Below are 27,478 nucleotides of genomic sequence, written 5' to 3'. Positions count from 1 at the left end.
TCATCTCAGATATAAACCAAAAATACTAATAATAGTCACTGACATATAAATCTTAGTAAAATGTGGTCAGAACTTCAATAACTAGTGCCCAAACCACATTTTGTTAAAACAAAACCTTTTATTACTAAAACAAACAAACAATTGTTAACATTACTTCTGGGCATTTCTTTTGTGTGGAATTTCCTACATAACACTATTTAGCTTCATTAAAGAAAGTTTTTGTGTTGCCTCTAAGTGATTTTTGACATTTTTAGTTTCTTTCACAAGAGCATAACGTCAGGGCATGGTAGATATGTTTGCTTACATGTTTCTATTCTATTCTGATACACTCTACTCAAATTCTGTTTTGTTTTCTTCTTGTGGTATAATAATTCACATTTGCAATCCTTGCTTGAAAGACATGTAAAATTGACAACACTATTCCAAGAGAAGAGTCATCAGGATGAGATTTTGAGTGGCATAAAAGAAGATGATTTGGGTAATGTCGGTGTTCTTCAATTCTCTGGGTATTCCCATGAATCCATGAACACAGGTGTCCATGCAAAAATCTGTATGGGAATATCCATAACAGATTTATTCATAATAGCCCCGAAATGGAAATAACCCAGTGTCCTTCAGTGGGTAAATGGTTAAACAAACTGTGATACAATGGAATGTTGTTGTTAGTTGCCGTCGAGTCCATTCCGACTCATGGCTACCTCAATGGAATACTACTCGGCAATAAAAAGGAATGGACTATTGATACACACAACAACCTGATGGACCTCAAGGGAATTATACTGAGTGAAAAAAGTCAATCCTAAAAGGTTACATACTGTGTGATTCCATTTATGTGACATTCCTGAAATAACAAAAGGATAAGAGATGGAACACAGATTAGTGATTGCTAGGAGTTAGGGAATTAGGAGTTAGGTGTAACTACAAAGGAATAAAGCAAGGGAGCCTTGTGGTGATCAAATAGGTTTTTATCTTGATTGTGGTATTGGTTACACGAAGCTACATGTGATAAAATTGTATAGAACTACACACATACACAACACAAATGAATGCATGTATAACTGATGAAATCTGAGTAAGCCGAGTGGGTTGTACTAGTTTCCTGGCTTTATTGTACTATAGTTATGCAAGATGTTAACATTGGGGAGGCAAGGTGAAGGGTGTGTGGAACTTCCCTGAACATTTCTTTGGAAATTCCTGTGGATCTAAAATTATTTCAAAATAAAAATTTTTAAAAAGTAGACAATAGTATAATAAACCCCCTTGTACCCATCACCTGTTTATACAATTATCAACTCATGGTCAATCTTACTACATATGTACCCCCATTCACTTACCTCACCAGTATTATTTTGAAACAATTCTCAGGAATCATATCATCTTACCCATAAAAATTTCAGTAAAGGTAAGAATCTTTTATCTTACACATAACCATCACTCATGATTTAATTTTAGAGTGGTAGTCATCTAATTCCTAGATATTTGGCCTTCTTCTTAATCCATTAGGATTCATTATCCTAATTCATCAATTTATAAAACTATTTCTTATTTCCCTTTGGAGGTTTTCCTTTTTCGGCCTTCTTCCTTTTCTTATCTTTCGGAGAAGTCTTTCCTTTCTTTCTCGGTTTTTGTAGTTCTTCAAATCTCCCCAGTCCTTTCCTTACCATTATTCCACGCCACCACGCCTGGATCTGAAAATGAGATAAACCCAAACTGAGCATTAGCTGGTATCATGATGAGCTAAAGAGAGTTAAATCTCTTTGATCTGGTATGTGGTCTTGAGAATGTAGAAACTGGGATGTGATTAGATCTCCAAAGCTTATTTTATGTCCTTCTCAATCAGCCAGTCATTCAGGCAAATTTAAAAAAATAAATGCATGTAGAACATTTACATGCCAGCCACCCTTGTAGACATTCGGGAAACAGCAGTAAGAAACCAATGTCCTGCCTTCATGGAGCTTGCATTCCAGTGGAGGAAGAGACAATAAACAATGAACACATGAATGTATAATTTGTCAGATGTGATAAATGCTATCAAGAACGACAGAGCAGAGTAAGAGAATCGGGAGTACCTATATCCTGCCTTCCCTCTTGTTACTGAACTGTCTGTGCTCCTACCTAAAGCCAGACCTCATTGCTCCATAGATCCTATCCCCTCTCACCCACTAAGGAACACCCTCCCACAGTAGCTCCTTCTCCCCTACACCACCATTCCTACTCCCTGCTCTGCTGACTCACTCCCACCTCATACAAACACACTGTTATTTCTCCTGTGTTAGATAACAGACCCACACGCACACATGTTCCTCTCCAGTCACTGACCTATTTTTCCCTCATAGCAAAGTGTCTTGAAGGCATTGCCTAGACTTGTAGTCTCCAGTTCTCCTCCAGTTGTCTATTGGAGTCTTTGGGTGATAAAACGGTTAAGCACTCGATGAATAACTGAAAGATGTCTCAGAAGAAAGGCCTGGTGATCTGCTTCTGTAATGATTACAGCCAAGAAAACCTATGCAACAGTTCTACTCTGCACACATGGGGTAGCCATGAGTTGGAATCAATTTGATGGCAACTGGTTTGGATTTTGGAATTGTCTATCAAATCCACTCACTACTCTATCATAACTTCTCATCCAGGTCACTGATGATCTCCATGTTGCTAAAATCCAATGGTCAGTTCTCAGTCCTCACTTTATCGACTTGTTTGACACAGTTGCCCATTCTCTTCTCCTTGAAACAACACTTGGCTTCCAGGACATCCCACTGTCTTGATTTTCCTTCTTCTTCACTGGTAATTCCTACTCAGTCTCCTTTGCTAGTCTTCTTTCCTCTGCTTTTTGCTGTTGGCATGCACCAGGACTCTCCCAGTCCCTGGTCCTCCTCTCTATACTTACTCCCTTGGTGATCTTAAAGTCTCATGGGTATAAATAGTATCTGTACAGAGAAAATCCCAAACGCCTATCTCCGTTCTTGCCATCTGTCATGGATTGAATTGTGTCCCCCCAAAATATCTGTCAACTTGGCTGGGTCACGATTCCCAGTATTGTATGATTGTGTACCATTTTGTAATCTGATGTGATTTCCTTATGTGTTGTAAACTCTATCACTATGATGTAATAAAATGCATTAACGGAAGTTACACTGATGAGGTCTATAAGATTAGATAGTGCCTTAAGCCAATCTCTTTTGAGATATAAAAGAGAAAAGTGAGCAGAGACACGTGGGGACCTCATACCACCAAGAAAGCAGTGCCGGGAGCAGAGCGCATCCTTTGGACCTGAGGTTCCTGTGCTGAGATGCTCCCCGACCGAGGGAAGATTGATGCATCACAAGGACCTTCCTCCAGAGCCGACAGAGAGAGAAAGCTTTCCCCTGGAGCCGATGCCTTGAGTTTAGACTTGTAGCCTACTTGACTGTGAGAGAATAAATTTCTCTTTGTTAAAAGTCATCCACTTGTGGTATTTCTGTTAGAGCAGCACTAGATGACTAAGACACCACCTCTCCTGAACTCCAGACACATGTCCAATAACAGCTGGACATGTCCAGTTGATATATCTAATGGATATCTCAAACGTAACATGCTCCAGGCAGACCTCCTGATCTCCCTTCCACCCCCAACAAGCTCTACCTTCAATTTTCCCCATTTCTGTTATCAGCAACTTCATTCTTCCAGTTGCTCAGGTAAAATACCTTGGAGTCATCTTTGATTCTCTTCTTTTGCTTACACCCCACATCCCATCCGTCAACAGATCTGTTGGCTTTACTTAAAATACTTATTTACAGAATAAGATCACTTCTTACAACCTCCACTGCTGGAGGTGGTCAAGCCATCATCTTTGCCGTGTCTTATAATTGCTTTCCTTGCTTGCCCCACTACAGTCTACTCTCAAAACAACAACCAGAATGGTCTTTCAAAAACACATACTGGTATTTGATTACATGAAACTCTTTTCTCAGAACCTCCCAATAACTCCCCATTTCTCTCAGAGTAAAAGCCAAAGTCCTTCCAATGACTTACAAGGCCCTACCCTCCTAACCTCTCTGCCTCATTTCCTACTCTGCCCCTTGCTCACTCTGCTCTAGCTATACTGGCCTCTTCACTGCTCAGACATACCAGGTGCAATCCCAGCTCAGGGCCCTTGAATTTGCTACTTCCTGTCTAGAATACTCGTCTCAGTATCCACATGACTCACCTCCTCCATCTCTTCATGGGTTTTCTCAGTTGTCACTTTCTCAATGAGATCAAACTGACCATCCCATTTAAATTGAAAATCCCCACCACTACTTCTGGAAACCTCAGTTCCTCTTAGTTAGAACTTTTTTCCATAGCATTTATCACTTTCTATTATACAGTTTTGTTTTATATTTCTTTTTTTTTCACCTCCCGCTAGACTTTGAGCAATACGAGGAAGGAAATATTTGTCTGTTTTGTTCATTGATGTATCTCCAGTGTCTTGATGTTTTATATGAGGTGGATCAAGGAACGGATCACTGATAAGAGGACATTTGAGCAGAGACTGAATGAAGTGAGAGCCAGAGTCTGGCCCATATCTGGAGGAAGAGTTGTCTGGGCAGGTTGATGAGCCACCATTAAGGTCTGAGGCGGGAGCATGGTTGGTCTTTTGGAAGAACACCAAGGATCCGTTGTGACTGAACCAAAGTGAGAAAGGGAAAAATGAGGTGGGGAGTGGAAGCAGATCAGATAGAGCTTTGATTCTCCAGGGGAACGGTATTGCCCTCTAGAGGCATTTTGGAAATTTATGAGCCTTCTGTAGTCTTAATATTTAATCTGGAGGGGGCGTGGAGGCAGTGGTTTCCAACTCAGTGGTAAAATTCTTGCCTTCCATGCGGGAGATCCAGGTTCAATTCCCGGCCAATGCACCTCATGCACAGTCACCACCCATCTGTTAGTGGAGGCTTGTGTATTTCTATGATGATGAGCAGGTTTTCAGTCTAGACTAAGATGGACTAGGAAGAAAGGCCTGGTAATCTACTTCCAAAAATCAGTCAATGAAAACCATATGGATCACAACAATCTTATTCCCAATGGATCATGAGGATGGTGTTTTGTTGTGCATGGGGTTGCCATGGGTTGGGGGTGGCTCAAAGATAGCTAACAACATTTAATCAGTTGCTAGTGAGTTGATCACGATTCATGATGCCCCATGTGGGTCACAGTAGAACTGTGATCCATAGGGTTTTCAAGGGCTGACTTTTTGGAAGTAGATCTCCAGGCCTTTCTCCTGAGGCATTCTGGGTGGATGCAAACCTCTAACCTTTTGGTTACCAGCTGAGTGAGTTAACTGTTTACATCACCCAGTAACGCCTAGTCTTAATGTTTCGCATTCTTCCATTGAGTGACATGTACCCTGGTACACAAAGATTTTCCAAAGGTGTGCAGACAAGGATAGTTTGGAGGCAATCCAGTTCCAGATTTTCAGCCTCATGCATCCCTCTTCCTAAAACGGATTGGCCTGAGAACACCACTGCTGTTTTTCCATTCCCACCTCTCCTACTTTACAAAAAAAGGCATATCTCTCATCCACCTAAGTCTCTCTACAGGGTGTTGCCCTGCACTATAAAAACACCAGGGGCACCAAAAAGAAGGAAAATTCAAAATGCTAGTATTTATGTTGAGAAAGTAAATGACTCTAAGGTCTAGGTAACCAATCCTTTTTCAAGATAGGTAGTTTCCAATTCTTTGCCTTAAAGAAAACTGAAGGAAGACCAGTTGATTTGTTAGCTAAGAAACTGCTATGTGATTTTTAGTATATAAACCTGAAAGAAGTTCAGAGGTAAGAAGCATTACTATTTAAAACAAAACAGACCAAAAGAAGCTTTTCCTATTCTGGTCAATTCATCGATTTGAACAAGGTTTCTCAGTGCCTTCATATGTAAAACAAAAAAAACTAGGACTAGAACTGAGGCTAAACCCTGTCTCCTTCTAGTAAATATTTGTGCATAAATAAATAAACTAGGTGAAAAAAGTCTCTTATTAAGATATGCATCTCACAAAAAATTTATGGCTAATAATTATCAAAGATTATAATAAATTTTATGTTTTTGATCAATTTTATAGTATCATATTTATAATATAACTCAACTTGGAACATAAAAAAAGCCTGATGATCACAGAAAATTTTTTTTTATTTTAAAACTTAATTTATATAATTATTTTTATTGTCTAGAAGTATGAAAGAATGATCTATAAAAGACTTAAAAATAAAATACGTAACATTAAGATAAATTCTGAGGGGAAAGTAGAATGGAAATACATGTTCAAGAAGAAAAAGGAATAATACAAAATTTCTGTAAAGTAAGAATTTACTCAAGTATTTTGAAAATTAATCTTGACTGCTGTATATCAAATCATAATTTTAGATTTCATTGGATACATTTAAAATACTAATCTATCAGCTCTATTTTAAAATGTCAATATTTATAATTCACTGGAAATTATATATCTTATAATGAGTTAAACTGAGTGGCAAAAAAATTGAAATATCAATTTTAAGATGTGCAAGGGGGTCTGTGGTTTTTCAAAATACTTTTAGGAAGAACACAATCAAAAAGTGTGATTTTGACTTTTCCAGAGTAGTACTTCCTGAGTATATACATAATTAGATGAATATTTTAACATAAACTACTTTCCTTTTATTCCTTCTTTATGATGCAGCTCAGGTATTATTTTTGATTTATTAAAATTATGTGTTTTAGTAGGTTATATGATGTGTGCAGTGGATTGAATTTTATCCTCCAAAAATATGTGCATCAATTTGGCTAGGCCATGATTCCCAGTATTGTGTGATTGTCCACCATTTTGTCATCTGGTGTGATTTTCCTATGTGTTGTAAATCCTATCACTATGTTAACGAGATGGATTAGTGGCAGTTATATGGATGAGATCTACAAGATTAGAGAGTGTCTTAAGTCAATCTCTTGTAAGATATAAAAGAGAGAAGTGAGCAGAGAGACAGAGGGATGTCATACCGCCAAGAAAGCAGTGCCGGGAGCAGAGCGTGCCCTTTGGACCCAGGGTCCCTGCGCCTGAGAAGCTCTTCGACCAGGGGAAGACTGATGACAAGGACCTTCCTCCAGAGCTGACAGAGAGAGAAAGCCTTCCCCTGCAGATGACACCCTGAATTTGGACTTGTAGCCTACTAGACTGTGAGAGAATAAATTCCTCTTTGTTAAAAGCCATCCACTTGTGGTATTTCTGTTATAGCAGCACTAGATGACTAAGACAATGTGTGAATTTAATTTCAGAGGAGTGAAGGAGGTATCACAAAATATTTATTATAAAAGGGGGATGTTAGTTCTGATAGCATTAAGTGCCATTGATGGAGGGCCTTGAACACCAAAGAGTTTGGCTTTTGTTCCAGGTAAAATGGAGAATGGTAGATTTCAACAGAAGAGTGGCAAGATTTGACCTATGTTTTAACAGCATTGGTCTGACTGCTGAGTAGAAGGTACATTGTAGAAGGAAAAGGCATGGAGGTAGGGAGACTAGTTAGGGGACTAGTGTAGTCACCTGAGTGAGAGATGATGGGGGCTTGGACCAGTTGAAGAATAAAGAACATTGACTGAAGTGGACATACTACTGGCCTGTCTGGAGTATCCTTATGTTTCTATGGGCTCAACGGATGAGGAGGAAAGGGCACTCTATCACCTGCGTTTTGTCATTGAGGAAACCGTGCTACAAGGCTCCTAGCCCTTGGATCCTAGTTAGTAGCAGAGCAGAACTCTGGTCTCTAGATCTCTGAACCATAAGTGCTTTCATTTCTAAATTTTCAGCTTTATCCTACTGTGTGTGTATGTGTGTTTGTGTGTGTATCTTTTTCATTCCAATAAATAAACCGAGAATTTTAGATTGTTTGGGGATTTGAAGTTTTGGTTTCTTTTGCCTGTTTGTTGGCTTCTTATCTGACAAAGAGTTGAGGGACATAGAAGAGAAAAATACTGATGTTCAAAAAAGTCACTTAGCCCTGAGGACATAAGGTAAATAAGAGTCTCTACTCTAAAGAGGAGTCGCTCGGTGGTGCAAACAGTTAACACACTCTGCTGCTAACTGAAAGGTTGGAGGTTCGAGTCCATCCAGAGGTGCCTCAGAGGAAAGGCCTGGTGGTGTACTTACAAAAAATGAGCCGTTGAAAACTCTATGGAGCATAGTTCTACTCTGACACAGATGGGGTCACCATGAGTCAGAATCAACTGCATGGCAACAAGTTTGTTTTTTTTTATTCTTAAGAAGGCCAAGGAGTAGATACGTAAAGAGAAGCTCCATAGAAAAACTGTAATGTGTTTGATATTAATCCCCCTTCCAAACCAAGTGTGAATGTATTATTAAGAATTTTGCTGATCTTACCTTTGTTGCCATTATTTTCATATTTCTCTTTTCCTTAAGGTATCTCCGTATAGCCTCAATGCCTTCAGCGCACACTTCTGTTGGGGGTTCTACCATGGGGTTTTCCATCAGCGTCAGGGCACTTATATTCACTAGAGTATCCAAATTCTCTGGAAGACGGGTGAGCAAGTTGTCCTCGAGCAGTAATTCTTTCAAAGCTGAAAAAAAAAAATTTAATGGTAGATTTATCTTAAGAACAGTAAAATTCAAACACACATTCTTTAGCCCAGTCACTTTGAAATGTTTGTTTCCTGCTGTGCCATGTAACAAAAGCATCAGATTTAATGATCTGATGCATAACGCATTTGCGTTCTCTTCTTTAAATTCATGAGTTATAATTCATTCTTGGAGCTAGTGTAAATAAACATTAGAGACAGAAGCATGGTAAACACTGAGAAGTTTTGAGAAAGTTTAATTCCCCCAGGAACTCAGGGCGGGAACAGAATGCATGGTTAGAAGCATCGCCCAGGAGTGCTGCCCACCCAGCCCTGAGCCAAAATTCTTTTTTTTTTTTTTTAATTGTGCTTTAGGTGGAAGTTTACAGCTCAAGTTAATTTCTCATTCAAAAATTTATACACATACTGTTTTGTAACATTGGTTGCAGTCCCCACAATGTGACAGCACGTTATCCCTTTCCACCCCTGGTTCCCTGTGTCCATTCACCCAGTTCATGTCCCTTCCTGCCTTCTTGGCTTGCTTTTGGACAGGAGTTGCCCATTTGTTCTCATATATTTGATTGAACTAAGAAGCATGTTCCTCACGTGTGCTATTGTTTATGTTGTTGTTGTTGTTAGGTGTCATCGAGTCAGTTCCGACTCATAGCGACCCTGTGTACCACAGAACAAAACACTGCCCAGTCCTGCGCCATGCTCACAATTGTTGTTATGCTTGAGCCCATTGTTGCAGCCACTGTGCCAGTCCATCTCGTTGAGGGTCTTTCTCTTTTCCACTGACCCTGTACTTTACCAAGCGTGACGTCCTTCTCCAGGGACTGATCCCTCCTGACAACATGTCCAAAATATGTAAGACGTAGTCTCCCCATCCTTGTTTCTAAAGAGCATTCTGGTTGTACTTCTTCCAAGACAGATTTGTTCATTCTTTTGGCAGCCGTAGCATATTCAGTATTCTTTGCCAACACCGCAATTCAAAGGCATCAACTCTTCGGTCTTCCTTATTCACTGTTCAGCTTTCGCATGCATATGAGGCGACTGAAAATACCATGGCTTGGGTCAGGCACACCTTAGTCTTCAAGGTGACATCTTTGCTCTTCAACACTTTAAGGTCTTTTGCAGCAGATCTGCCCAATGCAATGCGTCTTTCATTTCTTGACTGCTGCTTCCATGGGTGTTGATTGTGGATCCAAGTAAAATGCAATCCTTGACAACTTCAATCTTTTCTCTGTTTCTTATGATGTTGCTTACTGGTCCAGTTGTTAGGATTTTTGTTTTCTTTACGTTGAGGGGTAATCCATACTGAAGGCTGTGGTCTTTGACCTTCATCAGTAAGTGCTTCAAGTCCTCAAGGTTGTGTCATCTGCATAACGCAGGTTGTTAATGAGTCTTCCGCCAATCCTGATGCCATGTTCTTCTTCACATAGTCCAGCTTCTCGGATTATTTGCTCAGCATTCAGATTGAATAGGTGAAAGGATACAACCCTGACGCACACCTTTCCTGACTTTAAACCACGCAGTATCCCCTTGTTTTGTCCAAACAACTGCCTCTTGATCTATGTACAGGTTCCTCATGAGCACAATTAAGTGTTCTGGAATTCCCATTCTTTGCAACGCTATCCATAATTTGTTATGATCCATACAGTCGAATGCCTTTGCATAGTCAATAAAACACAGGTAAACATCTTTCTAGTATTCTCTACTTTCAGCCAGGATCCATCTGACATCAGCAATGATACCCCTGGTTCCAAGTCCTCTTCTGAATCCAGCCTGAATTTCTGGCAGTTCCTCATCCATATACTGCTGCAGCCACTTTTGAATGATCTTCAACAAAATTTTACTTGCATGTGATATTAATGATATTGTTTGATAATTTCCACATTTGGTTGGATCACCTTTCTTGGGAATAGGCATCAATATGGATCTCTTCCAGTCAGTTGGACAGGTAGCTGTCTTCCAAATTTCTTCGCATAGACAAGTGAGCACTTCCAGCACTGCATCTGTTTGTTGAAACATCTCAAGTTGTATTCTGTCAATTCCTGGAGCCTTGTTTTTCACCAATGCCTTCATTGCAGCTTGGACTTCTTCCTTCCGTACCATCGGTTCCTGATCATATGCTACCTCTTGAAATGGTTGGATGTTGACCAATTTTTTTTGGTATGATGACTCTGTGTATTCCTTCCATCTTCTTTTGATGCTTCCTGTGTCATTTAATATTTTCCCCATAGAATCCTTCACGATTGCAACTCGAGGCTTGAAATTTTTCTTCAGTTCTTTCAGCTTGAGAAATGCTGAGCGTGTTCTTCCCTTTTGGTGTTCTATCTACAGTTCTTTGCACACGTCCTTATAATATTTTACTTTGTCTTCTCCAGCCACCCTTTGAAATCTTCATTTGTTTGTTTTATAGGCCTGTCTAATCTTCATCTGAAAAGTAGGCTTCGAAAATGGTTTCATTTCTGAGTTAGCAGAGTGTTTGGGGGAAATAGTCTTGGGGGTTCCTCCAGTCTCTGTCGGATCAGTAAGTCTGGTCTTTTTTTGTGAATTTGAATTTTGTTCTACATTTTTCTCCTGCTCTGTCCAAGACTCTCTGTTGTGATCCCTGTCAGAGCGGTTGGTGGTGGTAGTCTGCAGTGTGATTGATTACTTTTGTGTGGCCTTTCTAGCCATGGTCTTGTAACTCCCACCCAGGTGATGGGGCTGGACTTGTGTGATAGGGTAATTGTGGTCCATCAAGGGGTTTGGTCAGTTTTGCCTTAAAAGAGAGCCAATTCCAGAATGCAGAGGAGGATCCTACTACCACCAAGGAAGAACAGCCAGGAGAGGAGAGTGCGTCCTTCAGATGCAGGATACCTGCACTGAGAAGCTCCCAGAAGCAGGAGAGAGAGAGAGACAGAAAGCTGTAACCCTGAAGAAGGTGAGAAGCAGTGGCAGGTGAGACCTGGCAACAGAGACCTGGCAGCAGGGAGACAACGAGGTGGGCTTCCCAGCCTACGAGAGAGAAAGCTGAGTGCCTTTGGGGAAAGGCCTAGGGACAGGGAGAGGCTTCCCTGTGAACAGTTGGAAATAGGCCATCCTCATGGGACAACTGTATCCTGAGTGTTCCTGAGCCTGAATTGTAACCTGCTACTTCCCTAAGAAACCCCATAATCATGAGTATGGTCTGTGAGTTCTATGTAGGCATTGCAATGAATTACCAAAACTAGCAAAGTACAGAGTGCTGTGGGAGGGACGATTGGTGTCAGAGTTGGTAAGATGGCAGAGGGAGGAGGCATATCTGACTTCTGTCTCATAGGAATCAGCCTTGGCCTGTTGATCTTGATTCTCTTTCCCCCTTGTGAAATTAGAGGAGGTCAGACACTGCCCCCATACTGTTTTCACATAGCTGGACACCATCTAGTTTTTTGGTCTCAGGCTGGTGGAGTCTCTGGTTAAGTGGTCCTTTAGTCCTTTGGGCTAATATTTTCCTTGTGTCTTTGGTTTTCTTCATTCTCCTTTGCTTTGGACAGAATGGGACCAACAGATGTATCTTAGATGGCCACTTGCAACTTTTAAGAATCCAGATGCTACTCACCAAAGTTTTCTTTATAAACTATATTATGCCAGTTGACTTAGATGTCCCCCAAGACTATGATCCTCAGCCCCCAGTCCCAACTACTCAGTCCCTCAAAGTGTTAGGATGTGTCTAGGACACTTCTATGCATTCACTTTGGTCCATTTATGCTGACTTCCCCTATATTGTGTATTGTCCTTCCCTTCACCGAAGTTGACATTTGTCTTCTATCTACTTAGTGATTTCCCCACCCCCTCCCTCCCCTCACCCTTGAAAACATCAAAGAATGTTTTTTGTTTTTTTCTGTGTGTAAACTTTTTCTTGAGTTCTTATAACTGTAGTCTCATACAATATTTGTCCTTTCATGACTGACTTATTTCACTCAGCATAATGCCCTCCAGATACATCCATGTTGTGAGATGTTTCACAGATTCATCATTGTTCTTTATCTTTGTGTAGTGCTCCATTGCGTGTATGTACCATAATTTGTTTATCCATTCATCTGTTAATGGGCATTTAGGTTGTTTCCATCTTTTTGCTATTGTGAATAGTGCTGCAATGAACATGAGTGTGCGTATGTCTATTCATGTGACAGCTCTTATTTCTCTAGGGTACATTCCTAGGAGTGGGATTGCTGGATCATATGGTATTTCTATGTCTAGCTTTTCCAAAGTGGTTGTACCATTTTACATTCCCACCAGCAGTGCATAAGAGTTCCAATCTCCCCACAACCTCTCCAATATTTGTGTTTTTTTTTTTTTTTTTTTCTGATTTGTACCAGTATTGTTGGGGTACGTTGGTGTATCATTGTAGTTTTGATTTGCATTTCTCTAATGGCTAATGGACCCCTGGTGGCAGAGTGGTTAAGAGCTATGGCTGCTAAAGAAAATGTTGGCAGTTCAAATCCACCAGCTGCTCCTTGGAAACCTTAAGGGGCAGTTCTATTCTGTCTGTCATGGATTGAATTATGTCCCTCAAAAAATGTGTGTATCAATTTGGCTCGGCCATGATTCCCAGTATTGTGTGGTTGTCCTCCATTTTGTGATTTTAATTTTATGTTAAAGAGGATTAGGGTGGGATTGTATAACACCCTTACTAAGGTCACATCCCTGATCCGATGTAAAGGGAGTTTCCATAGGGTGTGGCCTATACCACATTTTATCTTACAAGAGATAAAAGGAAAGCAAAGCAAGCAGAGTACTGGGGACCTCATATCACCAAGAAAGAAGCACCGGGAGCAGAGTTCGTCCTTTGGACCCGGGGTTCCTGCGCAGAGAAGCTCCTAGTCTGAGGGAAGACTGATGACGATGAGGACCTTCCTCCAGAGCTGACAGAGAGAGAAAGCCTTTCCCTGGAGCTGATGCCCTGAATTTGGACTTCTAGCCTACTTTACTGTGAGAAAATAAATTTCTCTTTGTTAAAGCCATACACTTGTATTTCTGTTAAAGCAGCACTAGATGACTAAGACACTGTCCTATAGGGTTGCTGTGAGTCAGGATCAACTTGACAGTAACGGGTAATGGCTAATTTCCTCATGTGTCTGTTGGCTGCCTGAATGTCCTCTTTGGTGAACTGTCTGTTCATATCCTTTGCCCATTTTTTAATTGAATTATTTGTCTTTTTGTTATTGAAGTGTTGAAGTGTTTTGTAGATTTTAGAGATTTAGACCCTTGTCAGATATGTCATAGCCAAAATTTTTTCCCAGTCTGTAGGTTCTCTTTTTACTCTTTTGGTAAAACCTTTAATGAGCATAAGTGTTTAGTTTTTAGGAGCTCTCAGTAATCTCATTTCTCTTCTGGTGCTTGTGCACTCTTAGTTATGGTTTGTATCCTATTTATGCCATGTGTTAGAGTCCCTAGCATTGTCCCTATTTTTAGTTCCATGATTTTTATCATTTTAGAGTTTATATTTAGGTCTTTGGTCCATTTTGAGTTAGTTTTTGTGTATGGTGTGAGGTATGGATCTTGTTTCATTTTTTTACAGATGGACATCCTGTTATGCCAGCACCATTTGTTGTTAAAGACACTGTCTTTTCCCCATTTAATGGATTTTAGACCTTTGTCAAATATCAGCTGCTCATAGATGGATTTACGTCTGGGTTCTCAATTCTGTTCCATTGGTCTATGTGTCTGTTGTACCAGTACTAGGCTGTTTTGACTACCATGGCTGTATAATATGTTCTAAAATCAGGTAGTATGAGACTTACCACTTTGTTCTTCTTCAGTAATGCCTTACTTATCTGGAGCTTGTTCCCTTTCTTTATATGGTTGGTGATTTGTTTCTCCATCTTGTTAAAGAATGCGTTTGGAATTTGGGTCAGGATTGCGTTGTATCTGTAGATTGCTTTGTGTAGAACTGACATTTTCACAATGTTGAGTCTTCCTATCCATGAGCATGGTATGTTTTTCAATTTATGTAGATCTCTTTTGGTTTCTTGCAGTAGTGTTTTGTAGTTTTCTTTGTATAGGTCTTTTAGGTCTCTGGTTAGATTTATTCCTAAGTATTTTATCTTCTTGGGGGCTATTGTAAATGGTATTGAGTTGTTGATTTCCTTTGCAAAGATCTCTTTGTTGGTGTAGAGGAATCCAACTGATTTGTATATGTTAATATTGTATCCTGATACTTTGCTTAAATCTTCTCTTACTTCTAGTAGCTTTCTTGTGGATTCTTAGGGTTTTTTTGTATATAAGAGCATATAATATGCAAATATGGATTGTTTTACCTCTTCCTTACCAATTTGGATGCACTTTATTTCTTTTTCTTGCCTTATTGCTCTAGCTAGGGCTTCCAGCACAATGTTGAATAAGAGTGGTGATAAAAGGCATCCTTGTCTGGGTCCTGTTCTCAAAGGGAATGCTTTCAGTTTCCATTTAGAATGATGTTAGCTGTTGGTTTTGTATAAATGCTCTTTATTAAGTCAAGGAATTTCCCTTCTATTTCTTTTTGTTGAGAGTTTTTATCATGAATGGGTGTTGGACTTTGTCGAATGCCTTTTCTGTGTCGATTGATAACATCATGTGGTTCTTTTCTTTTGTTTCATTTATGTGGTGGATTATGTTGATTTTTCTACTGTTGAACTATCTCTGCATACCTAGTATGAATCCCACTTGGTCATGATGTATAATTTTTTTTTTTTTTAATATACTGTTGAATTCTATTGGCTAGAATTTTGTTGAGAATTTTTGCGTCTCTGCTCATGAGAGATATTGGTCTGCAGTTTTCTTTTTTTGTAGTGTCTTTGCCTGGCTTTGGTATCACGGTTATGCTGGCTTCATAGAATGAGTTCAGGAGTATTCCTTCCTTTCTTTTGCTCTAAAGTATCTTGAATAGTATTGGTGTTAGCTCTTCTCTGAAGGTTTGGTAGAATTCTCCAGTGAAGCCCTCTGGGCCAGGGATTTTTTGTTGGGAGTTTTTTTTATCACTTCGTCAATTTCTTCTTTTGTTATGGGTCTGTTTAGTTTTTCTACCTCAGTTTGTGTTAATTTAGGTAGATACTGTGTTTCTAGAAATTTGTCCATTTCTTCTAGGTTTCTGAATTTGTTGGAGTACAGTTTTCCATAGTATTCTGTTATGATCCTTTTCATTTCAGTTAGGTCTGTGTGATATCACCTGTCTCATTTCTTATTCAAGTTATTTGCTTCCTCTCCTGTTTTTCTTTTGTCAGTTTGGCCAATAGTTTGTCAGTTTTGTTGATTTTTTTCAAAGAACCAACTTTTGGTCTTGTTGATTCTTTCAATGGTTTTTCTGTTCTCTATTTCATTTATTTCTGCTCCAATCTTTATTATTTCCTTTCTTCTGGTGCCTGAGGGCTTCTTTTGCTGCTCTCTTTCTATTTGTTTCAGTTGTAGGGTTAATGTTTTGATTTTGGCCCTTCTTTTTTGATGTGTGTGTTTATTGCCATAAATTGACTTCTAAGCACTGTTTTGCTGTGTCCCAAAGGTTTTAGTAAGATGTGTTTTCACTCTCATTTGATGCTATAATTTTTTTTATTCCATCCTTGATTTCTTCTATTACTCAGGAGATTTTAAACAAGGTGTTGTTCCGTTTCCATGTATTTGATTTTTTTCTTGCTGTTTCTGTATTGATTTCTACTTTTATGGCATTATAATCAGAGTAGATGTTTTGTATTATTTCAATGTTTTGGATTTTGTCAAGGCTTGCTTTGTGGCCTAAAATGTGGTCCATTCTGTACAATGTTCCTTGTACATTGGAAAAGAATGTATAATTAGCTGCTATTGGGTGGAGTATTCTGTATATGTCTATGAAGTTGAGTTGGTTGATTGTGGCATTTAGATATTCTGTATCTTTACTGAGTTTCTTTTTAGATGTTCTGTCCTTCACTGAAAGTGGTGTGTTGAAGTCTCCTACTATTATTGTGGACCTAGCTATTTCTCTTTTCAATGCTATTAGAGTTTGTTTTATGTATTTTGGAGCCCTATCATTGGGTGTGTATATATTTATTATGGTTATGTTCTCCTGGTGTATTGACCCTTTAATCATTATACAGTGTCCTTCCTTATCCTTTATGGTGGATTTTGCTTTAAAGACTATTTTATCGGAGATTAATATTGCCACTTCTGCTCTTTTTGGTTATTGTTTGCTTGATATTTTTTTTTCCATTCTTTGAGTTTTAGTTTGTTTATGTCTTTGTGTCTAAGGTGTGTCTCTTACAGATGGCATATAAATGAATCATGTTTTTTTTTTTTAATCCATTCTGCCACTCTCTGTCTCTTTACTGGTGCATTTAGGCAATTTACATTCTGTGTAATTATTGATAGGTATGAGTTTACTGCTGTCATTTGTGTGTGTGTGTGTGAGTTGATGGTTTCTTTGTTCTGCTTAAATATCTGTGCTGAGTTCTTTTTGTTTATATATTTTCTTTCATCTCTTTCGTTATTGTTGATTTTGTGTTTGCCAAGTCTTTTATGTTTTTCTTCTTTTTTATTTTGATGGGTAGGTTTGTTAGCTTCCTTTGTGGTTACCTTGAAATTTACCTTTATTATTCTAAGTTTAAACCAGTCTTTTATTTTTTTTGTTATTGACTTGACTTCCTCTCCATATGGAGGTTCTATGACTACACCACGTAGTCCCTCTTTTATTTTGATGTTGTCATCATTTACATATTGACGTCTCTGGTTCCCTATTTTCAGTCTTTTAGCTTTGTTTTGTTTTTGCGAATTTGCTACCTGGATTGGTATCTGGTTGATTTGTCCTGTGTCCTAGTCTTGGATTGTTGTCTGATGTTGTTGATTCTCTTTAACATTTCTTGTAATTTTGGTCTGGTTTTTACAAATTCCCTTAATTTCTGTTTATCTAGAAATGACCTAACTTTGCCATTATTTTTGAGAGACAATTTTGCTGGATATATAATTCTTGGCTGGCAATTTTTTCCTTCAAGGCTTTATATATGTCATCCCATTGCCTTCTTGCCTGCATGGTTTCTGCTGAGTAATCAGAGTTTAGTCTTATTGGTTCTCCTTTGTAGGTGACTTTTCATTTGTCCCTAGCTGCTCTCAGGATTCTTTGTCTTTGGTTTGGTAAGTTTGATTATGATATGTCTTGGTGACTTTCTTTTGGTGGGGGGAGTTTATCCTGTATGGGGTTCATTGAACTTCTTGGATATTGTCTAGTGTTTCATGATATTAGGGAAGTTTTCCGCTAGCAAATCTTCAACAATTCTCTGTGTTTCCATTAACCCCCCACCCCATTCTGGAATGCCGATCACTCATAGGTTTTTCCTCTTGATAGTATCCCACTATTGTTCCTTAAACAAATTGGTGTCAAGGGATTTATCTTCAATCTCACTAATTCTGACTTCCATTTTCTCAATTCTGCTCTTATAACCTTCTGTTGAGTTGTCTAATTATGAAATTTTATTGTTAATCTTTTTGATTTCTAGTTGCTGTTTTTGTACGGTTTCTAGCAGCCTGTTTATTCTGTCATTTTGTTCTTGTATTGTCTTCCTGAATTCTTCTGTTGCTTTGTCTGTGTATTCCTTGGTTTGGTCTGTGTTTTGCCTGACCTCCTGGAGAGCTCTGTATATTAGTCTTTTGAATTCTTTATCAGGTAGTTTCATTGCCTTATCTTTCTCCAGGAGGTTTTCTATTTCTTTATTTTGGTCACTTGCTGGAGCCATTTTGTCCTACTTCTTTACATGATTTTACATTGACCGTTGTCTCTGAGGTATCAATAAGTTATTATATTTATTTATTGTATTTTTGTTTACTGTGTCCTGTATTTTTGTTTTGTTTTGTTTTGATACATACAAGTAGGCTGGGCATGTGTGCTACTCTGGTCATTGGCGTCGTTGAAGCTGTCACCTCCTGTTTCCAATTGATCAGAGCAGCTACTTGGTGTGTGAGCCTGGGAGTCTGTTCACTGTTCTTGCAGGGGTGTTGAAGATGTATGTGATGTTTTTGGTGAAGTGATGAATCTGTACTGCTGGTCACCCGGCCATGGGTGTAGGGCATGTTCTCCCTGGTCATTGGGTGAGGGTTGTGTGTGCTCCAGTTGGTTGGGGCACAGGTGCCAAGGTCGTTGGTCACCAAGTATGTGATGTAAGGACTCTCGCCTACAGTCTTGGGTGGGCAAGTCTGCATGGGGGTGTTCGAAGCAGGCACAGGTCTCCGGTTGCAGTGGGGGGCTCTGTGGGGGCAAAGCAGGGGGCTGTTGGCTGCCCCAGGGTGCCCCATGAATGGCATGCCCCAATCCGCTACAGCACATAGTGGGGAGGGGTAGTGCAGCTGGTCCTTGGGCACCCTGGGTTTGGCTGAAGGGAGTCTAGTGCTGCTATAACAGAAATACCATGAGTGGATGGCTTTAACAAAGAGAAATTTATTCTTTCAAAGTCTAGGAGGCTAGAAGTCTGAATTCAGGGTGCCAGCTCCAGAGGAAGACTTTCTCTCTGTCGGCTCTGGGGGAAGGTCCTTGTCATCAGTCTTCCCCCAGTTGAGGAGCTTCTCAGCACAGGGACCCTGGGTCTAAAGGACATGCTATTCTCCTGGCTCCTGTTTCTTGGTGGTACGAGGTTCCCGTCTCTCTTCTCGCTTCTCTCTTTTATGTCTCAAAAGAGATTGACTTAAGACACGACTTAATCTTGTAGATCGAGTCCTGCCTCAACCTAACTGCCTCTAATCCTACTTTATTAATATCATACTGGTAGGATTTACAACACATAGAAAAATCACATCGCACAGAAAAATCACAAAATGGTGGACAACCACACAATACTGGGAATCATGGCCTAGCCAAGTTGACAAATATTTTGGGGGGCCATAATTCAATCCGTAACAGGGCTTCACTAATTCTCAGACTCTGTCATAGGCAGCTAGATGGAATGGGTGGTGCCACCAGCCCTCACGCCCCCGGTGTGGGTGCATGAAGTCCCTTCTTAGGGCAGGGGGCAGGGGACGATGTTGAATGTTATGAATCTGCAGCTCCCACTTGGCTGCTGCTGGTGAAAATGGGCTTCAGGATTGAGGCCCTACCTGTTTTGTCCTAATGAGGGCATGCCATGTAGGCTCGGCCTGCAAGGCACTGGTGCAGGTGGTCAGGATGGGGGATAAAAGATGCTGCAAGTCTGTGGACCCCCTAAGCCAGTGGCTGGCGAGGGAGTGGATCCCTCCAGACCCAGCTCTTGAAGTTCCTGGCTTAGGGGTGTGGAAGTGTTGAATGCCACCAGACTGGTGTAGGAGCAGGTAGGGGGATCGATCAGGAGAAGGGAATGCTCCTTGGCTGTGCAGCTCTAGTGGGGGAAGGGTTATAGTGTGCATGTGTGGTGGGTTGGGAGCTTGCATTTAACTTTCGCAGGTCTGGTGCCACTCCTGATTGGTTCTGGAGGTACGTGCAGATTCACTGCTGCTTAGCTACACCAGATGGGGTGGGTTTCAGCTTGAGATGTTGCTGTTTGCCTCAACTGTGTGAGCTGTGCAGATTCAGCTAGCAGGATGCCGGCGAATCCATGACCCGTAGTTCCCTGTTTCCGCTGTTTTTTAATTGTCTCTCCTTCTACCTGTCCTCAGTCCGGTTCTTCAGCTTTGTCTTTGATGATTAGGATTCCTAGATTGTCATATATATCCAATTCACTTGTTTTTTCAGGTCTTTGTTATAAAAGGGATGACATTCTGCCATCTTGGCCCCACCTCTGAACCAAATTTTTGAATGTCTTGTGGGTAGGTGGCAGCTTCCACTCTCCTATTCCTTCATCCTTCTTTTTATTGAAGAGGAATAGCCATAGTTTGAAAACTTGTCTGTAAACCTGGGAGTTCAGTGCACTATGGCAAAAAAATTTTTTTATCTGTCCCCAGGGCCAGATTACCCAGTAGGCATGGGCTTACTTGTGTGTATTTACTAATCTGCAGTGAACAATTTCACAAGGGCTTCACCACGTGTGAAATTGTTCACTATAGATCAGTAAGTAAGCACAAGTAAGCCCATGTGCACCTTGCTTAATGTAAGCCAGTGCATACTTGCTTAGTGGTTAATCCGCCAATGTCTGTTCCCAGTAGGTGTTCAGCAAAAGCTTGCTAAGTGGATGGATGGATTGATGGATGGACAGATACAGAATGGTTTAGCCTAGTGGAAAATATTTGAGTGTTTAAATGTGAGTCATATATGATTTCCCATGTCAGTTTTGTAGTTTCAAAATTCCCCCTTGCTGATTTCACCACTCTGGGTCAATACTATCATTCAAGTGACTTAGTGACTGAGATGCAAATTTACTGCAGAATCCATCTCCAAATTCTGACATATAGTAGATACTCAGTAAATTATTGTTGGTGGTGTAATGAATGAATGGATGAATGTTAATTTTCTTAGCAGTTGTTATTTTTCATTTAATTCCCAGTAAAACCTAACTACTTCTGTGAGGCTCTTCGCTGTACTTATCAAGACACCTGGCCTTTCCCATGTTGCTGATGAGCAGCTGCAACGAGGTAATGAGTTAGGGCTCCGTCCTCCAGACACTGAAAAAGGTCTTTAATAAAGCAAGGGAGCCATTAAGCATGGGAAGCGCTGGTGGCACAAAGGTTAAGCACTCAGCTGCTAACCAAAAATTGGATGTTTGAACCTACCCAGCAGCTCTGCAGAAGAAAGATCTAGCAAACTGCTTCAGTAAAAATTATGGGGCAGTTATACTCTTTCACATGAATGGGCATCGACTGGACAGCACCCAACAACAACAACAAACTCTAATAGGCTGTGGATCTATTAAAATTCCTTACCTTGTGCTTGGCAAATGGCATCTGGAAGTTGCCTAAGCAAATTGTGACGGCAATCAAGAATTTCCAGGTTAGGGAGTAAACCCAAGGATTCGGGCAGATACTTCAGGTGATTGTTCTCTATACGCAGTTCTTTAAGACTCTGAAACAACATGAGAGTGTACCATAATGGTCCTTAACTTGACAAGTGAATTATAATAACCAGAATCACCTATGAGTTCCCATGCCCTTTAAATGGGGGGAATTATGCATTGGGATAAAGGAAAAAAACATATTTAAAGAACCATCTTCAAGAAATAAAACTATTTTTGAGAAAGCCATTGGACTCATTTCCCATTTAAGCAGGGAAAAGAGAATATGGAAATCTAGCACTTCTTTGTTTCACTAGAATTCATGTAAAATAATTTGGATTGCTCAACTACATTTATCATTTTCTCCCTTTTAATAGCTAATTTTCTGTGGCAGTTGCTACAGAATTATGATTGCCTCAAATATTGACTCAACGTCATCTAAGTGGACGTAGCCAAAATGCTAAATCCACTGAGATAGGTTTGGATGTGTTCAATCTTACTATCACAAATTCACTGGGCAAAAATGTACTGTTTGCACTTTGCCCTAAGATTCTGGAGAGTGTGGCACGACATGCACAAGGAGCAAGATGACAAAAGGTGTTCTATGAACACATAGCAAAGAGATGGAGAACTAGGAATAGGACCCCTGTGTCATAGGACCCTGTGCACTGTACAAGCTACTGCTCAGATCTACAACTGGGGTTGCACAGGGGCCCACACCTAATTTATCATTATTAGGAGTGCAGTAACAGGAACATGAAAAAATAACAGTTCTTTGAAGGATGCATGCCTAAAGACACACTGATGTAGCCACTTTGAACAAAGTTATCTTGTTGTTTTGCTAGGATTCAGCACAGTACTGTAGACTTAACTTCAGCATGAAGCTGGTGCAGTAGTTAAATAAGCATGATTTGCTGGACAACTCAGGGATAGCAAGAGGAGCTGCCACAGTGCAGAGAGGGCGGTCACATTGCCCCTTACAGGGAATACTGGATAACAAAGAGGCAGGCTCCCAGCCACGTCACCTATGATATTTTAACTTCGAAATAGTTCAATTGTCAGGGAACTACTTAGGAAAAGTGGGAACTAAATGGAAAGACATGACTCTATTTCCATAAATAAAACATGCCAAACCACACAGTGGGAAGTATGGCATGACATATCCAATAGCAATCCCAATAAAATGTTCTTTGGGTATGCATCAGGGATTGTTCAGTAAGACAGTGGAAGCTGCAAAACATAACAATGACTTCTTGTTTGGAGCTTGCTTGGAACTCTAGTAACCATGAGTCCACATCCAGCCTGCAGGAACACCTCCATGTTTTCTCAACATCAGCCACTTTAAGGAGTCAGTGGCATATGCTTCCTTGCCTGCTCATTTGTGGAGGCTTACCTGCAGTTTGCTAATGCATTCTGGCACATTGGTAAACTTGACTCCTTGATCTTGCCCCAAGTATAGTCTCTCCAAAGACACTAAAGAAAAGATTTCCTCTGGAAAGGAAAAGAACTGGTTTCCTGTTAATCCAAGTATCTTCAGTTTTGTAAGTGAGCCAATGTCTGGAGGTAACTGGAAGTATTGCAAAAAGATAAGTTTCAGGTCAAAATTATTATTATTATTATTATTTTGCACCTAGGTTGTTTCCATCTTTTTGCTATTGTGAACAGTGCTACAATGAACATGGTGTGCATATATCTATTCCTGTGACGGCTCTTATTTCTCTAGGATATATTCCAAAGAGCAGGATAGCTGGATCATATGGTACTTTTGTTTCTAGCTTTTTGAGGAAGCACCAAATCGATTTCCAAAGTGGTTGTACCATTTTACATTCCCACCAACAGTGTACATAAGTGTTCCAGTCTCTCCACAACCTCTCCAGCATTTATTATTTTGTTTTTTGGATTAATGCTAGCCTTGTTGGGGTGAGATGATATCTCATTGTAGTTTTGATCTGCATTTCTCTAATGGCTAATGATCATGAGCATTTCTTCATGTGTCTGTTAGCCACCTGAATCAAAATTATTTTTAACAGTAAGAAAATAAATTAGGCTTTCGGTTTGGGGCAGATTGTTAAACAAAAAGTAGAGCAATGTAGTATCTTATACTGATGAAAAGTTTGCACATGTGTTTGCACGTATAATATTTATACTTGCAGATCTGAAATCAAAAGTTCCACTTTTTTCTGATGCTCTCTAGTCTTCACTTTTATGCACTATTTTAAACTGGAGCAAATTTTAATCTATTTATTGCACATTTATAAACTCTAATAGGGCAACTTCTTGACACTACTGAAAAAGGAAGTACTGGAATTATTATTTATTAAAATAAAAAGGAATAGTACATAGAATTTTTTATGTTCAATATAGTAATATTTAACATGCCCACGTTTCAGCATAATTTGACTTGTAAAACTTAGTATTGAATGAGGGTTATCTTTGTTAACAAGCAGTCTGTGTGTTATTGTCTTTCTCTTCTCAGGAATGAGTATCATTCATAACTCAATAAGAATTCAATGTGTTATCATTCCAAAGCACATTTTATATTTTAAGCCTTTAACTGTGGAATGAAAGATTTTGTCTGCTGAAAAAAAAAATGTCTTACATCAGTGGTAGAATACTAGAGGGGGATGGGCAAATGGCCTTTAATGAAATCTCCAAAATTCTACAAGGCAGGTTGCTACCTGAGAAGAGTTTAAAGCTCTAGATTATCTTCCTAAATCTTAAAATTAACATCAAAATATTTACTTTCTTGAAAGGCAGTTTAAAGATAGATTAGAAAATTTTTTTTAAAAAAACCAACACAAGTTTCTAGAAATTGAAAATTAAACAAAAGGTTGTTTTAAAATACCGTTAAGCCCTAAGACTTTTATAATGTATAGTGAATACCTGAGACTGGTGTTCATGGCCAGGAAAAGCAGACCTATTCTTTAGTTACAGCTGTTGATTTCTAAATTTGTTTTTCTCCCTCTACAGTTGTACTTTGCTTTTTACAAGTCTGTTGTTTTTTTAATTTTCAAATATTAAAAAGAAACATAAATGCATGTGTGCCTATCACCCAAGTCTGTTAATAAATAAAATGAGAAACTAAAATTAGAGTTCAGGTCCTCTATGATACCCTTCCCATTTCCTTGACTTCCTCCCTCCCTCTTCCCAGAGGCAGCCACTATCAGGAATTGAGTGAGTTTTCTTCCAATTCATAATTCTAGGCTTTTATTACATATATATATATAAATTCATAAAATGTGTGTTGTGTGTGTATGTAGTTTTGTGTGATTTAAAATTTTATAAGTGATATCAGAATGTTCTGTAATTTGGTGTTGTTTAATAAACATTACAATTTTGAAATCTACCACACTGTACGAGTGTGTGTGTGTGTGTGTGTGTGTGTGTGTGTGTGTGTGTGTGTAGCCCTGGTGGCGCAGTGGTTTAGAGATTGGCTGCTAACCAAAAGGTTGGCAGTCTGAATCCACCAGTTGCCCCTTGGAAACCCTACGGGGCTGTTCTACTCTGTCCTATAGGGTCGCTATGATTTGGAATCGACTGGACAGCAACAGAGTTATATATAGAAAGAGAGAGACAGAAAGAGAGTTCTAGTTCATGTAATTTATTATAAAGTATTCCATTTTATAAAACTGCTACAATTTATTTGCCCATTCTCCTACTGACATTTCGATTGTCTCTCATATCTCATGATTACAAACAATGCTATGATGGAAATTTTTGAACACACCACTCTGTGTACATGTAGGAGAGTTTCCCTAGGGACAAATTTGTTTTTGCAGTTTCCCATGAGTGGAACATTAAGGCCTAAAGTAGTATGTGTCAGAAAAGCCTGCTATTTAAGGAAACCCTGATGGGGGGGTCTTTGTTAAGAATATCAACCTGGAGCTCAGTAGCTCTGGGTTGGAATCCTGGCTCTATCACTTACAGATTGTGCGGCCTTGCACAAGTTTAAGTGCCTTTTGTCTCATTTTCCTCACATATCATTTAAGGGTAATAATATTATGTACATCAAAGAGTCATTGTGAGGATTACATGAGATAATTCATGCAAGGCACTTAGCCCAGTGACTATCACATACGTATTCTAAATAAACAGTAGTCATTCTTACTATCGTTATTTAGGGAAAAAAAAAAATATATATATATATATAAATACTACCTTGCTGGATATATTTTTTAACCCTAGGTTTTCGACCATAAAGTCAGTTTGAATAGATGATTGTGATGGAGTTGACGTTTAGACACAACCACACCACCACAGAACAGGAAGCGTTCCTGATAAGAGCATAGTGATAGTGAGGATATCAGTACCTGCTGTATTTTATTATCATCCAGCGCCAGGATTTCCAAGTTCTTCAGCGCACAAATCTGCATTGGATAGTGTTCCAGCTGGTTCTGGCTGAGATCCAGGAAACGCAAGTTGACCAGGCGCCTGAAGGAGCGCCGCAGACTCCGCAGACCTGTATTGCGCAGGTAGAGCAGGTGCAGCGAGGTCCACTTACAAATGAGGCGGGGCACCTTCTCCAGCTGGTTCCCGCTCAGCCCAATTTCTGTCATCTCTGTGAGCTCGATGAGGGTGTGTGGGATGCAGTGGAGAAGGTTGTGGGAAAAATCAAGGACTGACATTTTGCTACAATGGTACAGTGAGTCGGGTATAAAGGGCACCTTGTTATAAGCCACATAGAATTTCTGCAGCATTGTCAGATTCCCAATCTCTTCTGGAATGGAATTTAGTTTGTTCTCATCCAGGTCAATGATCTCCAGGTTGTAAAGAACACAGAGCTCCTGAGGGAAAACTTCAAATTTGTTTTGCTTCAGGTAGATCTCCCTCAGTTTGGTCTGGTTCACTATTTCCTGGGGCAAAGACTTCAGGAGGTTTCCTGACAGTCCGAGCAACTCCAGATGGTGAAGGGATTTACAGATCACAATAGGAAACTCCCTCAGGTAAATGTTGTAGAGCCGGAGCTCACGCAGGGTGCGGATGTGGCTGATGACAGGAATGGAGGAGAGAAGAAGGGGGTTGTTGCTCAGATCTAGGCCCTCTAGGCTGCTCAGTTTCCCCAGGTCCGGGCACAGATCCCTCAGTTTGTTCTTGTTCAAGTAGAGGATCCTGACATTCTTTAAATACTGAATATCCTGGGGAATCACTTCAATCTCATTATTTTCCAAATGTACTTCTTCTAACTCTTTTAATTCTAAGATCTCCAGTGGAATGGTAGTCAGGTTCTGATTAGAAGCATCAATGAAAAATGTTTTATCATTGATGTGTTGTGGATTATCTCTCTGAATTTTAGATGAATGTTCTACTGATTTTATAACGTCCATTGACATTATTTTGAAGGAAGTTCAAACGTTCAAGGCCTGAAATATTGTGAAAAGAAAGGGGAATAAAAAGCAGAATTTACCTGCCACCAGACTTGGTATCCTTAAAAAAGATAAAATTCAAATTTAGTTCATTCAATTTAGTACTTGAAATCATAACAAAACACAAAATTTAGGGTTGTGTGTTTCTTGTTAGGAGAAGAATTGACGTATAGACTCCTCTATCAAGTTCACTCTTATATTGAAAAAAAAAAGATTGTCTAATTTCAGTTTTTAAAAATGTCTATCTTGATTCTGTTTCCAGTTAGGGATGAAAAGGTTGTGAAAGATCATTGCTCCTACATAACAATGAGAAAACACTAAGAAAAAAATCAGAAACATTGAAAGAGCTACCAGTACAGTAGTCAAGTGAATGCTTAATCAATAAAAAGGCAACTAAAAAATGGTAGGAAAACTTCGCAGTATTTTTACTTATCCTTGACCCACACTCTCCCTGGCTCAGTGGCGGTCTAGAAGACAACAGCCTACATTTCCAGTGCAGGAACCTGCTTCATGGTTCTGGAGAAAGCAAAGCAGACCTTATTTAAAAATTACTGTGCTTGTTGTAATCTGCTGGGAACTACATGAAGGACACTAATTTTTCTGTTTTGCCTAAGTAGGAACACACTCACATTGGCAAAGTGGCAGGAATTTCTCACAAACATTGAAAGGTGATCAAAAACCTAGTAGGCATCTGCAGCAAGAGATTATG

At 39.6% G+C, this 27,478-nt stretch overlaps 1 protein-coding gene across 1 annotated transcript; it reads right to left on the bottom strand.

The window, feature by feature from the left end:
* Nucleotides 1–1,485: 1,485 nt before the first annotated feature.
* On the bottom strand, nt 1,486–26,736 carry LRRIQ4 (leucine rich repeats and IQ motif containing 4). Its single transcript, XM_004383449.2, has 5 exons — nt 25,717–26,736; nt 22,800–22,973; nt 21,339–21,477; nt 8,359–8,555; nt 1,486–1,688 (listed from the first exon to the last, which is right to left on the bottom strand). The coding sequence occupies exons 1-5, from the start codon at nt 26,734–26,736 to the stop codon at nt 1,536–1,538; spliced, it is 1,683 nt and encodes a 560-aa protein (XP_004383506.1). The 3' UTR covers nt 1,486–1,535.
* Between the last annotated feature and the right edge of the window lie 742 nt (nt 26,737–27,478).

Source organism: Trichechus manatus, unplaced genomic scaffold, assembly GCF_000243295.1.
Source record: "Trichechus manatus latirostris isolate Lorelei unplaced genomic scaffold, TriManLat1.0 scaffold00110, whole genome shotgun sequence".
Lineage (NCBI taxonomy): Eukaryota > Metazoa > Chordata > Mammalia > Sirenia > Trichechidae > Trichechus > Trichechus manatus.
The sequence above is the reverse complement of the archived record's forward strand: the minus strand, read 5'-3'. Positions and strand labels throughout refer to the sequence as shown.